This window comes from Pyricularia grisea (genome assembly GCF_004355905.1).
Source record: "Pyricularia grisea strain NI907 chromosome Unknown Pyricularia_grisea_NI907_Scaffold_2, whole genome shotgun sequence".
Classification (NCBI taxonomy): Eukaryota; Fungi; Ascomycota; class Sordariomycetes; order Magnaporthales; family Pyriculariaceae; genus Pyricularia; species Pyricularia grisea.
This window is the reverse complement of record NW_022156717.1, coordinates 4,100,169-4,114,908: the sequence shown is the minus strand read 5'-3', so window position 1 is coordinate 4,114,908 and position 14,740 is coordinate 4,100,169. Positions and strand designations below refer to the sequence as shown.

The window sequence follows — 14,740 nt, the reverse complement described above, 5'->3', positions numbered from 1 at the left end:
ACGTATGCTTGGCCTCTTAGGCTGCCGGCTGCAGCCTTTGCATCAGATACTCTACCTCGACCTCTTTGGTCAGAGGAATGACGTAGTCCCGGTACATGGAAACAACGGATTCCACGTCAATCTTAGTCGGCACGTCATGCTCTGACATGGTGATGGGGTCCCTGCCGTAGGTCTGGACCTTGAGCCTCAGCCTGTCCAGAACTTGCTTTTCAACCGTCTCATTGGTAATAGCTTTGCCGATGCCCTGTCGGTCTCCGGCCTTGATCATCTCGGTGTATTTCTGCTCTTCGCTCCGGAACTTCGACTCGGCCACAAATTTACCAAAGTGAATGCGGCGCGAGAGGGCCTGGAGGCAAGCAATGTCCGCTGTGGCAGATGATCCATAGTGCTCCTGGCCGGCACCTCTATCGCCATGCTCGGGCTTCGGGCAGGCGGCAGGCAGGAAATGCTCCGTGTAGAACTCCTTGATTTTGGTGTTCACATTGACATTGTTCGGGTGTAATATTCTGGGGTAGTTCAAGGAGGGCAGAATTGGAGTCTGAAGAGCTTCAGGGAAAAAGGGGTATTCATCCGGAGACTCGTAACGGCGAATGAGAGACTGGAGCTTTTCCTGTTCCCAAAGGCACCAATCCATGAAGCTCAATGTACTGTTTGGAATTTTGACAGCACCAGAGACATAGATGTTTTTGTTGAGAGGAAATTGGACACGTTCAATCAGTTGGAACGTGATGCTGTCCTCAAGTCGACTGTTTGTTTGTAACGACATTAGCCAGAACTCGAGTTACTGAGGGGCAATTGATAGATCTCGGGGTGACGATCCGGGGAGGTTTTTTTTCCCCTGAGACATCAGAGAGTCAAAGAGAAAACATACATCAACTGGAAACGGATTTGGTTGAGATCCAGAGCCGAATTGGCATCTGACAGATCTATCAAAGATTCCATTGAGGTGACACTGCGTCTGCTTAGTTTGTTGCTCAAGGCGTGGACAGTTGCCACGTACACCGACACAATGTTTGAAATCTTCATATTGTCTGTGATGTCAGGAACATACCTTGGAGAGAAATATCTTCTCAGTGAGAATTGAGGGCTTTGTGCTGAAGAGTATTGAAGGGGAGCCGATGTAAGCACGGAGTGAGTAGTTACTTGGCAGACTCTATTCCGACCGGGAAGATTTAATGATGACTGCAAAGTTAGTTTGATTTTTATGACAGGAATTTTTCAACGAGCTTGGATACCCTGGCAGTGCAGATTAAAATGATTCGATTTTGGACACATTCGCTGAATTCAAGCAAGCAAGAGTAAAGTTTTCCAGGGTCGACTTGTACCATTGATTGTTAGGTATCTATTTTGCCGACATCGGGTCATTGGATAGTTCGCATCGTGATAATGCAACGAGGGGTTCGTCTTCGCCCAATTGTACACACCTTACCTTAGGTACCTAGGTACCTAGGTACCTACACCTCTTGGTAGGTAACCTACGATGGTACCTTAGGTTAGGTGTAGTCTAGCCCAGTCTAGGGGGTTGCAAGCTCAACCCTGTCATTTTGATGTGATCCACCTATTCTCCACCATCAAGAACAAAATCAACCAATAAGGACCCATCACCACGGTTCCTAGACTTTTGATGCATAGTGACGAGCATAAGCTGAATCGATCCGTCCAATGCCGAGCTTTTGGTCTAGACGTGCACCTCTTCTGCGAAAGGACTGTACATCCGCCAAACTTTATCCCGCCTACAGCCTTATCGTTGACGCAAAAAGAACAGTGAGCAGCTAAGCTAAGCCTCGTTGTTTCTCCGTGGCCCGGGGCACTCACGGGCCCCCCTACCATTCATGGCGTCTCCCGAGGATGAAAATCCATTCCAAGATGACCCCGGGCAGGAGGACGAAGACGGTTCCATCCTCTCGGTATGTCGCCCGCACTACACGCCGGCCAATCTTGCCCTGTTAGCTCGCATGACATGTCTCAAAGGAAGGAACAAGGCCTAACATTTGACATTCTGACGCAGCCCCGGGGGCTTGAGGCGTTTAGCCGCAAGGTGACAACGACGGCGAGCCACTTGATGGGCCCGGTGGTAGACCCTTCGTCCAGCGCCCACTACCAGAGCGCAATGACAGAGGTCCAGAAGCATCTGCGCCGGCCGAACCTCCAGCGCAGCATGTTCTCGATGGCCCGGACTACTCCTTCGGACTTGGTGCGGTCCAAATTGTCCACCCGCGAGATCCAACATCGCGCCCTCGCACATGTTCCAGATGACATGCTTGCCAACATACCCGACGACGACAACAACACCTACTCGCTGTTTCAAGGCTTTCAGGCCAGTTTTCCCGAGCTGACCGATGAGGGCAAGAAGCACCGGCGCCGTGTGTCGCGCGGACGCAAGCTGCTGGAGGAGGGACCTACGACGCCCGAGAATGGCTCGACCGGTCTTCAAAAGCTGCGCAAGGAAAGAGCGTCCATGTCGCACGAGCTGGAAATGCTCGGTATACGAAAGAACATGGCAAGCAGTGAGATCCGCGAGATCGACAACAAAATCGCCAATTTACATGGCATGCGGAGAATCATATTAGAACGCTTGGCGGCTCTTGAGCAGGAAGAGACGCTGCTGGAGCATGACTGTAAGCCCCATTTTCATACTTGATTTCTTACATCAAAGGAGTCACTTTATGTTCTCAGAGAGATTACTGACATTCGAACGATCCCAAAATTCTAGTAATGGAAGTCGAGGCTCGAGTTGAGGATGCTCAGATGCTTGCCGACGAGGCAGAGTCGATAGCACAGCAAACCCCTACCAGAGACACTGATCCGGACGCTGGAGACAACGATGGATTTATGTCGCAGTCGATATACGAGAAAATACCATCCGCTGCAAGCAGTCCGTCAAAATCAAGGAAAACGAGGATCGTACGCCGCAAATCAATGGCCGTTTTACATGAACATTTCGAGCCTGGCACTTCTATTCGAGAGCTCCGGGCCCATCAGGACTGCATTACAGCCATGGATTTTGATGCTCCCTTTGGCACTCTGGTATCGGCAGCTATGGATGACTCAGTCAAGGTTTGGGATCTGAACGCCGGGCGCTGCATTGGCTCACTCGAAGGGCACACTGCCTCGGTGAGAGCACTGCAGGTCGAAGACAACATCCTGGCAACAGGATCGCGTGATGCGACAGTGCGGCTATGGGATCTTAGCAAGGCACACTACGATCCCCACGGTAGTCACTACAACGGGGGCGATGACGACGATGATGCAATGGCTTTTGAGAACCCTGACGACCAGCCCGTTGACCCCCCTGCCGGTAGCATGGCTGACTGCCCATTGTTCACTCTGTCTTCACACATGGATGAGGTTACCGCTCTTCACTTCAAAGGCGATACGCTCGTGTCAGGTTCTTCGGACAAGACGATACGACAGTGGGATCTAGTCAAGGGCAGGTGCGTGCAGACGCTCGATGTGATGTGGGCTGCGGCGCAAGCCTCAGTCAGCCTCGGCACCGGTGACGGAGCCTGGAGACAAACGGCAAGATCCCAGGCGGAGGATGCGGACTTTGTCGGCGCCGTGCAGGTTTTCGACGCGGCTCTGGCATGCGGAACCGCCGACGGCATGGTCAGGCTCTGGGATTTGCGCAGTGGACAAGTACACCGGAACCTAGTCGGCCATACCGGTCCTGTGACGGCCCTTCAGTTCGATAACATGCACTTGGTAACGGGATCCCACGACAGAAGCATCAGGGTAAGAAAATACACAGGTGGATCCCTACAGGTATTATGTTGTGGATCAAGCATTGACCTTGCTAACTGACGATACCCTACAGATATGGGACCTGCGGACAGGATCGATATTTGACGCCTTCGCATACGACCACCCTGTCACCAGCATGATGTTTGATGCACGCAGGATTGTGAGCGCGGCAGGCGAGGATGTGGTCAAGGTATACGACAAGGTCGAGAGTCGGCAGTGGGACTGCGGAGCGGGGATCAAGGCGGCTGAAGAGATGAAGAACCCGCCTGCCATTGTCGAACGTGTAAGGATAAGAGACGGCTACATGGTCGAGGGTCGTCGCGACGGCATTGTGGGCATTTGGACTTGCTGATTTTTTAAATATTGTATATTAACACCATCTCTTGGACATTGCAGGGAGGGTCTCGCCTCTTTTGTGACTTATACGCCGGTACATCAGAGATCTTGTCAAGATCTACCAGTAAACCCAGTGACAATGGTAGTGTGTACGGTATCCGCCTCTATAAAATTATGATATATATATTTCGTCACAAGGATGGTCAAGAGGACGCTATGGATGGCGGTAGCAATGAAAATGTATTCGAACTTTTGATACAGTCTAGGCCCTAATTGCGCTTCATTATCCTGCATCACCATGCCTGTTATGTTAAGCTAAACAAAGAGAACGAAAATATGCCTCCCTATATGATGGTATTTACAACTTGGAAATGATGGCGCCAGCAAACTCGTGAGTCTTGGCCTTGCCGCCAAGGTCACCAGTCAGGGCCTTGCCCTCGGCCAGAGTGTCGAAGGTGGCCTTCTCAATGCGGTCGGCATACTCGCCGAGACCCATGTGCCTCAACATCATCATGGAGCTGAGGAGAAGGGCGGTAGGGTTGGCAAGGCCCTTGCCGGCGATATCCGGAGCGGAACCGTGGACGGCCTCGAAGATGGAGCACTCGTCACCAATGTTACCCGAGGGCGTCAGACCGAGACCACCAATCAGACCAGCGCACATGTCGGACAGAATGTCACCATAGAGGTTGGGCATGACGAGGACCTTGTCGTTGTAAGGGAGAGGGTCGGTAACCATCTTCAGGCAGGTGTTGTCGAGCAGCTCAGCGTCAAACTCGATGCCAGGGAAGTCCTTGGCGACCTGCTGGCCCACGCTAAGGAACAGACCGTCGCTCATCTTCATGATGGTGGCCTTGTGGACGACACGGACCTTCTTGCGGCCAATCTCCTGGGCATGCTGGAAAGCGAAACGAAGCACGCGCTCGCTGGCCTCGCGGGTAATGAGCTTGATGCTCTGGACAACACCATCGACGACAACGTGCTCAATTCCAGAGTACTCGCCCTCGGTGTTTTCACGGATCAAAACCGTGTCGACGTTGTCGTAGGGAGTCTTGAACCCCGCGACGGAGCGGCAAGGACGGAGGTTGGCGAAGAGGTTGAAGGTACGGCGGAGAGTCAGGTTCAGGGAAACGTGGCCCTTGCCGATGGGAGTCTGGACAAGGAGATGCGAGAGCACGTTAGTAGGGAGTTTCTGGAAGAACTCGCGAGCACTATACATGCATGCTGAACATAAACAGCGAAGCGCATCAGGTATAATGGGCACTTACAGCCAGGGGTCCCTTGAGGGCAACCTTGTTCCTCTCGATGCTCTCGATGGCGGCATCGGGGATGGCGGTCCTGCCGTCCTTGAGAATGGGCGTCACGTCAACAGGCTCCCACGAGACCGGGGCCTGCAGTGGACGAGCAAGGTCATGTTAGCTCTCTGAACTGTCACGCGACGATAAAGGCCGCGGTGCAATTGGTGATAAACGAGATTCACACACCTTAGCGGCCTCGAAAATTTGCTTGACAGCTTCCGAAATCTCGGGGCCAATACCGTCACCCTCGATCAAGCTGACGGGGTAGCGACCCTACAAGAAAATCAGGTTAGTATGGCTGGGTTTTGAATGCATGTCGTGTGTGGTATGGTGCTATCATGCTGCTGTGCCCGGCGAAAGCTTGCTTGAGTGATTTTCTGCAGTCGCATCCAAGCCATAGCAAGGAATTGGAAGTGCGCGCCGGCAATAGTGTCGAGATTGGGTGTCGCTTACGGAGGCATCCTTCTTGCCGGTGAACTTGGCGACGCGCTCGCCTTGCGACGAGTAGTACCTCTGGTTCTGAAGCGAGGTTACAGATTGGGAATTAGCACAAAGTACATCGCCAATGTGGTTACAAGGGGCGCGCAGGGCTCACAGAGAAAGCAAATGTGGCTGCGGCCCTTGGGGCAGCAGAGAATTGGCGGGCCACAGGCGCCGCAGCGGCAACTCTTCGTAGAGCCAACATTGTGTATGTGAATGGAAGTGAAGTAGCGGAGGGACGGCTGGTAGGAATATGCTTCCGTATGCGTCGGGGGGTTTGGTTCTGGTGTCGAGGGTTGGTATCTGCTTCGGGACTATGGACGAGCGGAGGGACAAAACAAAATCGGCTCGGCTTAGACTGGACCTGCTAAAATCAAATCATGCACCACCGGCGCGATCCCAGTTAGGCGGGTGGTTTTTGTGTGCACGGGCCAATAACCACGCTGGAGCTTCTTGTCTGTATTGACTTTTTGCGGCAATTCAGGAAGGAAAAAAGTTACAGTGGAGCTATCGCTCTCGCATTTAGCCCGCATCCGATCGGTCGTAACGGCTACGATCGGCGATAGTAACAGTGAAAAACTTCCTAGGAGACCAAACTGTTGTCCACAACTTCATTCTCATAAATAACAACAAGATGTGGTGTTTTCAAAATAGCACGGTTTTTTGAACGTTGCCCTTTTTTTTTTTTTTTTTTTTTTCCTTTTTGGCTTCCAAGGTCGCGCAGTCCAACAATTATCTCCTGGAATTTGGTCTTCATTTTTTGTTCTTACTTTACCGGTGCACACCTACTTAGGTACCTACAAATGAGGTACTTATCTGGTTTTAAGGCTGTTATCCAATGTCGAAACTTGGTGATAACACCTAATGTGACAGGATACTCGAGTGCAATTCACTAGGTATGATGTAAGGTAGGTACCTAGGTAAACTTGGTGATACAGGTTAGGTAATGTAACTTAGGTCAGGTATTGTAAGTTGGTAAAAACCTAGGGCGCTTTCCCGATTCGGAACTTTTTACAATCTGATATTGGGCCAGTGCCAACCGACATGGAAAGACTTGACTGAATGGATGATCAGGGAGTTGAACCTTTGGAGTTACCCAAGGCACCTAGTACATACCTATCTACCTTAGGTAGAGGTCAACACCTCAAGTATATAAGCCCAGGAAGGCAGGAAGGTTCGAAGCAGAGCATCGGTTCCAAGCTAGGTACCTATGTCCCCCAAAGTGACATGCCCTCCAGGATAATCAACAATACAATTGAAGCTATTGTCTGCACGGGGCGGGAGGATGGCTTACTATATGAATGCTGACGTTTAACTTCTCTCAGCCTTCCGGATTACGGAAGCTTCGGACACGGCTTTTATCCACATTTCCGTCTAAACGCCGGAGGCTCCTGTGTCGTCCCCCGCTTTTGCATGATACCTAGGCAAGTAGGTGTTGTTTGTTTGTTAATTTGACCAGGCGCATCACCCCATCCCGGCCGGCAGATCTTGCCGTCATAGGTCTTTTTCAATGGGCCTGCGAAACCGGTCTTCTCCTCACGGATGCATCTATTTGTCAGATAATGTTCATTCGGCCTGCATCCGTTTAAAATCCGAATTCCGTCAATTATAAAACAAAACCCATCTGCTGCTTCTCCAGTTGCCATAACTTGGTGACCACATCAACCCCTCAGAAATTCTCCTTACAATACTCATTGCCACTTGAAATTCTGAGTGCAGATTATTTTCTACCCTCTTCTCCTAATTTACAAGCCTCTCGGAGCATTCGCAATAATGGCACTCCCCCTGGCACCGCCTGCCAAGAGCCCTCTGGGTCGCTACAGACTGTTGTCGCCCACGGCGGGCGTCCGAGTGAGCCCTTTGTGTCTTGGTGCCATGAACTTTGGCAACAGCTGGTATGTAAAATAGCTCACTATACGCCAACAATATTGCTCTATCAGCTAACTTTCATTGTCAATGTACCTAGGAAGGAACGCATGGGTACTTGTGACCAGCAGCAGACTGAAGAGATTCTCGATTATTTCTACAGCCAGGTATACATTGCATCATCAATTACGGACTCTGAGGAACCATACTTTTTAACCGATGTACTAACTTACTATTCATAGGGTGGTACGTCATGAGCTCTTTGATTTTTTTCTTTTCATTTTTTTGCTGCCGAGTTAGGATACAGCAGAACCTGCAGCGAGGGAGAGAAAGCTTACATCCATGGTGGTTCAGGAAACTTTATCGACACAGCCAACAACTACCAGTTCGAAGAGTCCGAGACATGGCTCGGAGAGTGGATGAAGAAGCGAGGTGTCCGCGATCAAATGGGTATGTGCAGAAGTCTACGAGGGTCTTGATGCACAGAAGGTTCTGCTTCTGGCCTTCACTTCAAGAAGAAAAAAAGAGGTTATTGACAAGAACAATTTTTTACTTCAGTCATTGCTACCAAATATACAACGAACTACCGCTCAGGTCCTGCAGGTAACGGGTCCATTATGGCCAACTACACTGGTAACAGTACCAAAAGCCTCCGATCCTCAGTTGATGCGAGCCTCAAGAAGCTCCAGACCGATTACATCGATCTAGTAAGTGAACCCAAGAGCCCGGTTATAGACCTCTATATCAAAACGGTCGACGGTCAGGACAACTAGTGCTAAGATCAAGTGACTTGCAACAAAACAGCTCTATGTTCACTGGTGGGACTACTCGACCTCCATCCCAGAGCTTATGCAGAGCTTGAATCAGCTTGTGACGGCAGGAAAAGTGCTTTACTTGGGTATCAGTGACACTCCTGCGTGGGTTGTGAGCAAGGCCAATGAATACGCAAGGAACCATGGCCTCCGTCAGTTCTCCGTTTATCAAGGCAAATGGTCTGCTGCCGCGAGGGACTTTGAGCGAGATATCATTCCTATGGTCAAAGATGAGGGGGTGAGTCGCAAGAACATACCGACAATCACAAAGGTTTCAAAGCAGCCTCAGTGCTAACAAGTTGACATTTCAGATGGCACTCGCGCCTTGGGGCGCCCTTGGAGCAGGCAACTTCAAGACAGAAGAGCAAAGGCAGAGCACTGAAGGTCGCCGTTTCAGACCCGCTACAGAAGCTGATATCAAGATCAGCCAGGTGCTCGAGACCATTGCTAAGCGCAAGGGTACCATTATAACCTCTGTGGCGCTAGCATATGTCATGCACAAGTCCCCATATGTCTTTCCCATTGTTGTAAGTAGCCTTCCTTTTATTCTTCCCCCTTCGGCGATAAACTTATGGGAACCACAAAAGCCTGACTTGTGTAATTTCAAGGGCGGCCGTACTGTTGACCATCTCAAGCAAAACATCGAGGCTTTGGCCCTGGAGCTGAGTAGCGATGAGATTTCCGAGATTGAGGGCGCTGTGCCTTTTGACCTAGGATTTCCTCACAACATGCTCTGGGGTGAGAAGACACCAGAGAATCGCCAGGAAGTCTGGTTGGTCAACATGGGAGGTCAATTCGACTATGTTCCAGACCCCAAGGTATGCCCCGAACCTTTAGAATTGTCCTAAACATTCGATCTTTTTGGCTGACTTTTGATTAGCCGATCCCGGCCTCCAAGGGCGGAGTCTAGGGTTTCCGTTCGATGACATCTCGGTGGAGGTGGCGAACACGGGACTATTAGGTAGAGGATGACAGGCGTGCTTACAGAGGCGAAAACCGTTCCTCGCACAAAAGGCGTTGTTATGCAGTCAAAACCGACCAAGGGCACCATCGTTGAGCTTTTCAAAGAAAAAGAAGAAAAAAAGCATACATTCAAATGAGAAACAAGGTTGAGATTCGGTTGCTTCTGATCATATCGTCATTGTTTGGCCGAGGCCTATTAACTGTAGCGAAGGAAAATCAAGGAAAACGATAGCAACAGTATACATATGATATCTGTACGGGAGGTCTCAGAAGAGACAATTTTCAACCAAAAAAGAGTCAGCTGCTCGAATACCGCGGATCAACTCGCTCAGTATGTTGCCTGGTTCTAGCATTGCTAATACACTCTGTCACAAGCCTCAACGCCAGCCAGCTTGGTCCTCGCCCTCAGAATCTGACAGCTCATAGGTTTGCCAAGTTTTCTGTGTTGATCTCTGCTGATTTGCTGAGTTCCTGACTCCCGCGCCTTTCAAGATAGCAGCTGAAAAGTTCCAAGGAGTCATGGGAATGACAGGGAGAGATGAAGACCTAACCGGCCGATCGACTTGCGGAGCTGGCGAAATGACACTTGGAAATTCGCTCGAACCTTCCGCAACAGGTTGAGTGTCGTTAGATGGAAGTATAAGACCCTCTCCCACGTCGGCGTTTGACTTTCGCTTATATTTGCGGCGGTGATGTTGTATGCTATTCAGATCTAGATCACGCGCGCTACCAACATGCGTAAGTCGCATCCGTTTGGATGCTTTCTCCGTTGCAGTCGATTCGTACTGATCTAGATTGCTATGACGTGATAGTGCGCCAAGATCGAGGAGGCCTATGGCAGAGGTTAAATCCGAAGCCTTGCGCTTTGAGCCGACGAAACGTCCCATGGGTCTAGCCTCCGATCGAGTGAAGCCATCACCAGAAAACCAGACGTGACTGCTTTCTGATCTGACCTTACGCAAGACCTTATAGCCTCTGGGCAATGGTCTCATGTTGTTCAGGAATCTTGGGTTGGAATCCCTGGGGCCCATCGGCGCTACTGCAGATTTGACATTGTAAGGATACAGCGAGGTGTTTTCTCTGGTTGGGTTTGAGACTTTGACCCTTTCACCATGACGACTTGCTACTTCGCTCGGTCAAACGTGCAACCCGATCAGAATTTTTCTCTAAAAGGAATACATCCTTGGACGTCACTGCCATAGCTTCTCTGAATCAAGAACAAAACTCACTGCGATCATCCCCATGTTCTGACTCTGGGACTTCCATAAAGACTCTATGGTTTCTCAAAGCGAGTCTCCGAGGCAGATCTCCCTCACGAGTGCAGAGAATGTATTCATCGTCGGCGGTCAATTCATCCTCGAACTGGGGATTAGTCGTCTTGGACGAGGAACTCTCGGCGTATTTGATGGGTTTACTGGTGAACTGCGGTGGACTGGTTTGTATACTTGTAATCTGTCGCGGAGTCTGTCCCAAGTCAGGAGATCCGCTGCGCGAGACTGAGGGTCTCAAGTTGCCCAAGGGGTTGTTTTCCATCAGGTCAGTGGATGGATAGCAAGTCTGGAGGACAATTGGTGACCGCGGCAGACGGCTGAGATCCCCAGCGTCTTGTATTGTGTGATTGGTGTCTCGTTATGGTGGGATTGAGAAAAAAAAAGTGTATGGGATTATGTTGTTGCAGTCAAGGTCGGGTGCGGATGGTACGTTGATCATGATCCTAGGAGCAACTCGAGACTGGCTGCTCGTCTATTCTTTGTAATAGTACCTATCAACTCTGCTAGTACATCAAAATTGTCAAAAGCTTGGGCAAAAAGTGCCATTTTGATTGCTACTTCCTTTCTTACAACTTGATGATAGACGTGGAAGGAGCCTCCCCATGCTGGATATGCAGAGACTTGAACAGGGAAGAACGGGACAAGGACATATCGATTTGGCACTGTGGTTGGATCGTACTTGCCTCTGTTACCAGGCTTCCATGAGATGTCCACCTCTCTAGGAATGTGTACGGAGGGGAAGAGGTGTGCAAACGGCACCTTTACCTTAGGGGCTCAGGGTACTCACTGCCCGGTAGAAGTATTACAAGGATGGACTTTTCTTATCAAACAGGCTCTGCCAAATTTCATCCGTACCAAACAACGAGTCATCAAAGCTCTTCACCCACAATTTCGATTTCGAGGCTATCGACACCAATCAGCCTCCGCTGGAGACCAATGATGTATCTCTACTTTGTTGATCATACGCCTTTCTGCAAACCTGCTTCATCAGTCTCCTTGGAGCCATTCTACCCGTCATCAGCTCGAATGCTTCTATCGCCATCTCGCTAACCACTTCCAGGCCGTCGACCAGTACCCAATATGGTGATACTGATTGCTGGTATGCCCGGATCTGTGCCACTAGAGGCGTAACAAGAGGCTCATACGCCAACTATAATCAGTCAGTACAGATCTTTCACGGTTCATTTGGGAAGGGAGTGTTCATGTGTCGCAATACATACCTCCACCACAACGCCTCCCGTCGGGCTGCTTAGCCATTGCTCGGGTAATGTAAAGTTCACAGGCAGGCCGTCATCAGAACTGATTGCAGGCACGCATGATATGATGATTGTGGGCATCTCGTACAAATCAGGCCATTCATGTGACCGAGATGGCAGAACGTGACAGATTTGAGGCTGGGATGGTGTAGTCGCGATCTTTTTCTCCCTGACAAGGTTGTTGAAATGTTCGGCTACTTCAGACGCATTCCGCTGTGTACGGCTATGTATAAAAATGTTCCTGCAGCCGAGCTGAATTAGGGCGTAAATGGCCGCTCTGGCCATGCCACCGGCTCCAACAACCAGGGCCGCTGTCTTGGACGGCCTCACATAGTTGCGCGGACTGATGGAACGCTTGAGACACGTCAGGATGGAACTCCAATCCGTATTGTCACCATAAAAGTTGTTTACGGGACCAGCCTTGTTTCTGGAGGTCGCATGGCTGAGTATAGAGCCTGTTTGGCCTCGAAGTGGAAGAAGCACGTTGACTGCGCCGATGATGTTTGCATGATGGCTCTTGAGTTTCAGCTGGGGCATGATGGCGACCTTGAAAGGTGCAGCCAGAGAAGCGCCACCAAAAGAGCTATCATAGCAGATGCGATAAAGCTCCCCAAGTGTCGAACATGACACAGCTTGGAAGGTGTGCGGGATCCTTGAAAAATCGTATGCGGCCTGGTGCATTGCTGGTGAAATCGAGTACGAGACGCTCGCGCCGAGGACATAGAACCGAAGGGGGTCCAGCATCAGCTGAGTGAAGAGTCGGTTGAAAGAGTTCTCGTAAGTGCAGACAGTGGCCAGATGGTCTGTGTTGTCCATGCCCGCATGCTTGACTGGGATCAGAATGCTTGACTGGAGAGGTGTTCTCGCACCGAGAACCGAAAAGTCATACGCGACAAGAGGCGGTTTCGGATCAGGTACCGTCGCTTGTATCTTCTCTTTGAGCTCCAAAAGCCGCTCTACCGGGTTGTCGCCAGAACAGAACCTTATCATCCGGACAACGTCACAGTTCAAGGATTTTGCGTATACAAAATTGTCCAGCTGCGATGGATCTGCCCAAGCCAATGCCCCCATTCCCAGGTACCAAAAATTGCCGATTATCCTTGTCCTCCCTCGGCGTTCCAAGACCCGATTTATCACGGTCGGGTTCCTTTGCAGGTCTAGACTGATATAATCGGCATTGAGACGCAGGCCTAGTTCGAGCAGGTCTGCATCGATCGCGTCCTTCTCTTCCTGGCCCCTACGGCGCTGGTTCCTTGGGTTCTCTTCCACATGAAATATCAATGGCCAGCCCAGATTTCTCCTTATCAGGGCTACCTGCTTGGCAATGACATTGGGCAAGTCATCTGGCCAGCAATCCACAATTAACTCGACACAGTCGCCGGCGGCCTCTAGGTCCTCCCACGAAACCGTCATTTCTAATAGCCACGAAAGACGGAGCCTGAGAGCGTAGGAATATTGTCTGAATTCGGGTGGCAGAGCGTGTATGGAAAATGGGCTCTCAAGAAACTTGCGGCGCCAGCCTTGACCTTGCATCAAGTCCAAAAACGTGGTAAAATCCTCTTTTGCGTTGACGAGAGTTGAGGAGCTTGCCGATAGAGCATCCCACCGAGGTGACCCTGTGTCGTTGACTGAGGCATATTTGCTGCTGGAGGGATCGAAGAGGTTAAAGTACTCCATGTTGGAGCAGCGCCTATGACTCTGGTCCGCAGCCAATATCTGGGTCGCATCTGACTGGTCCAGAAACCTCTTCATTTGGTCCTTCTCACGATGGACATATACGACAGGATTTGACCTGCAATACTGCTCCAGGATATGCTGGGCTTCGTCCGAGAGACTCGTCATGCCACATACGATAATGCAGCCGTTGCGGTTCACATCTAACATTCGTTTGAATACATCTGCATTCTGGCGTGCAAATGCATCTTTTCCATGCTGCCGCAAATACGTAGCCCGGGATAGACCCGTGATTTGCTCAAAGCAATGGTCCTCAGTTACTAGACGTCGGCGCAGGTGAAGGGCTGCTATGAACCCCAGGGACCGTTTGCCGGCGCCCCGACATCCCACCAGGATTATGGAGGCATCCGGATCATGTAGACGTTGGTTTCTGGGTGAACTAGGGGTAGCAGTTGACTGGTTCATCGCCAGGGCTGCAGCGCTGACTTGCCCCTGCTGTTCTGAGATTTTCATTTAGATGTGCTCGATGCCTCAAGGCAATTTCGAATTTTTAAGGACCAGCCGTATAATAGAAAAAGAAGGGGGGGCAAAAATCGAATCGATGTCCCACAGTTCGAGACCTGTTGGCGGATCAAGGTAAAAAAACAAAAAAAAAAACAAGAAGAGGTACCGGGGATGCACGAAATAGGTCCAACTTCTCGTCAGACAACAGGCAGGTCAGGGCAAAGAAAGTCGATAAAAAAAGGGAAAAGAGCCGACACTGAACATCGGAGTATGAACGCGCTACAAAGTCAGAAAGTGCATGCTCCCTCCATCGAACCATGCGATGATAGAAGTCGGCACAATATGAGCAGTAAGTAAGGCGCCATGCACGTCACGGAATCCACTCTTAGATTATGAAAGTGAGTGGGATAGGATAGGGATCTTTGGAATATGCCCTGTCTAATACGGCAGATGTAGCGGGATAACCCACGCTTTGCAACACGACTTGCTGACAATTTCGTTTGCGGAAATACATTTTCCCTGTCTGCAGCAATAAGGTTAAA

General features: G+C 50.4%; 5 protein-coding genes across 5 annotated transcripts; 2 read left to right on the top strand and 3 right to left on the bottom strand.

Moving 5' to 3' along the window:
• Positions 1-16: 16 nt before the first annotated feature.
• PgNI_03783 (uncharacterized protein) lies at positions 17-1,026 on the bottom strand (the record flags this gene model as incomplete). The annotated part of the gene is made up of 2 exons (XM_031123836.1): positions 17-746; positions 872-1,026. The coding sequence occupies 2 exons, from the start codon at positions 1,024-1,026 to the stop codon at positions 17-19; spliced, it is 885 nt and encodes a 294-aa protein (XP_030983936.1).
• Positions 1,027-1,693: 667 nt separating this feature from the next.
• Positions 1,694-4,309, top strand: PgNI_03782 (uncharacterized protein). Its single transcript, XM_031123835.1, has 4 exons — positions 1,694-1,907; positions 2,009-2,618; positions 2,714-3,732; positions 3,815-4,309. Exons 1-4 carry the CDS (start codon positions 1,833-1,835, stop codon positions 4,091-4,093), a joined length of 1,983 nt encoding a protein of 660 aa, XP_030983937.1. The 5' UTR covers positions 1,694-1,832; the 3' UTR covers positions 4,094-4,309.
• On the bottom strand, positions 4,299-6,262 carry PgNI_03781 (uncharacterized protein). The gene is made up of 5 exons (XM_031123834.1): positions 5,968-6,262; positions 5,826-5,891; positions 5,559-5,645; positions 5,343-5,465; positions 4,299-5,227 (listed from the first exon to the last, which is right to left on the bottom strand). The coding sequence occupies exons 1-5, from the start codon at positions 6,055-6,057 to the stop codon at positions 4,436-4,438; spliced, it is 1,158 nt and encodes a 385-aa protein (XP_030983934.1). The 5' UTR covers positions 6,058-6,262; the 3' UTR covers positions 4,299-4,435.
• A 1,090-nt stretch (positions 6,263-7,352) lies between these two features.
• Positions 7,353-10,010, top strand: PgNI_03780 (uncharacterized protein). Its single transcript, XM_031123833.1, has 9 exons — positions 7,353-7,747; positions 7,819-7,885; positions 7,961-7,964; positions 8,019-8,168; positions 8,277-8,425; positions 8,523-8,768; positions 8,842-9,057; positions 9,139-9,348; positions 9,411-10,010. The coding sequence occupies exons 1-9, from the start codon at positions 7,626-7,628 to the stop codon at positions 9,438-9,440; spliced, it is 1,194 nt and encodes a 397-aa protein (XP_030983935.1). The 5' UTR covers positions 7,353-7,625; the 3' UTR covers positions 9,441-10,010.
• Positions 9,871-14,561, bottom strand: PgNI_03779 (uncharacterized protein; the record flags this gene model as incomplete). Its single annotated transcript, XM_031123832.1, has 5 exons — positions 11,985-14,561; positions 11,744-11,914; positions 11,648-11,711; positions 10,723-11,097; positions 9,871-10,532 (listed from the first exon to the last, which is right to left on the bottom strand). The coding sequence occupies exons 1-5, from the start codon at positions 14,205-14,207 to the stop codon at positions 9,871-9,873; spliced, it is 3,495 nt and encodes a 1,164-aa protein (XP_030985780.1). The 5' UTR covers positions 14,208-14,561.
• Positions 14,562-14,740: the final 179 nt, after the last annotated feature.

What these genes read in the sequence shown, in the direction of transcription:
- PgNI_03782 (XM_031123835.1), top strand. Translation starts at nt 1,833, where the DNA reads ATGGCGTCTCCCGAGGATGAAAATCCATTCCAAGATGACCCCGGGCAG. An exon ending in AAGACGGTTCCATCCTCTCG is followed by an intron (nt 1,908 to 2,008) that starts GTATGTCGCCCG and finishes ATTCTGACGCAG; the next exon opens with CCCCGGGGGCTTGAGGCGTT. An exon ending in GACGCTGCTGGAGCATGACT is followed by an intron (nt 2,619 to 2,713) that starts GTAAGCCCCATT and finishes CCAAAATTCTAG; the next exon opens with TAATGGAAGTCGAGGCTCGA.
- PgNI_03781 (XM_031123834.1), bottom strand. Translation starts at nt 6,057, where the DNA reads ATGTTGGCTCTACGAAGAGTTGCCGCTGCGGCGCCTGTGGCCCGCCAA. An exon ending in CAGCCACATTTGCTTTCTCT is followed by an intron (nt 5,892 to 5,967) that starts GTGAGCCCTGCG and finishes ACCTCGCTTCAG; the next exon opens with AACCAGAGGTACTACTCGTC. An exon ending in AAATTTTCGAGGCCGCTAAG is followed by an intron (nt 5,466 to 5,558) that starts GTGTGTGAATCT and finishes CGTCCACTGCAG; the next exon opens with GCCCCGGTCTCGTGGGAGCC.
- PgNI_03780 (XM_031123833.1), top strand. Translation starts at nt 7,626, where the DNA reads ATGGCACTCCCCCTGGCACCGCCTGCCAAGAGCCCTCTGGGTCGCTAC. An exon ending in ATGAACTTTGGCAACAGCTG is followed by an intron (nt 7,748 to 7,818) that starts GTATGTAAAATA and finishes CAATGTACCTAG; the next exon opens with GAAGGAACGCATGGGTACTT. An exon ending in CTATGGTCAAAGATGAGGGG is followed by an intron (nt 8,769 to 8,841) that starts GTGAGTCGCAAG and finishes TTGACATTTCAG; the next exon opens with ATGGCACTCGCGCCTTGGGG.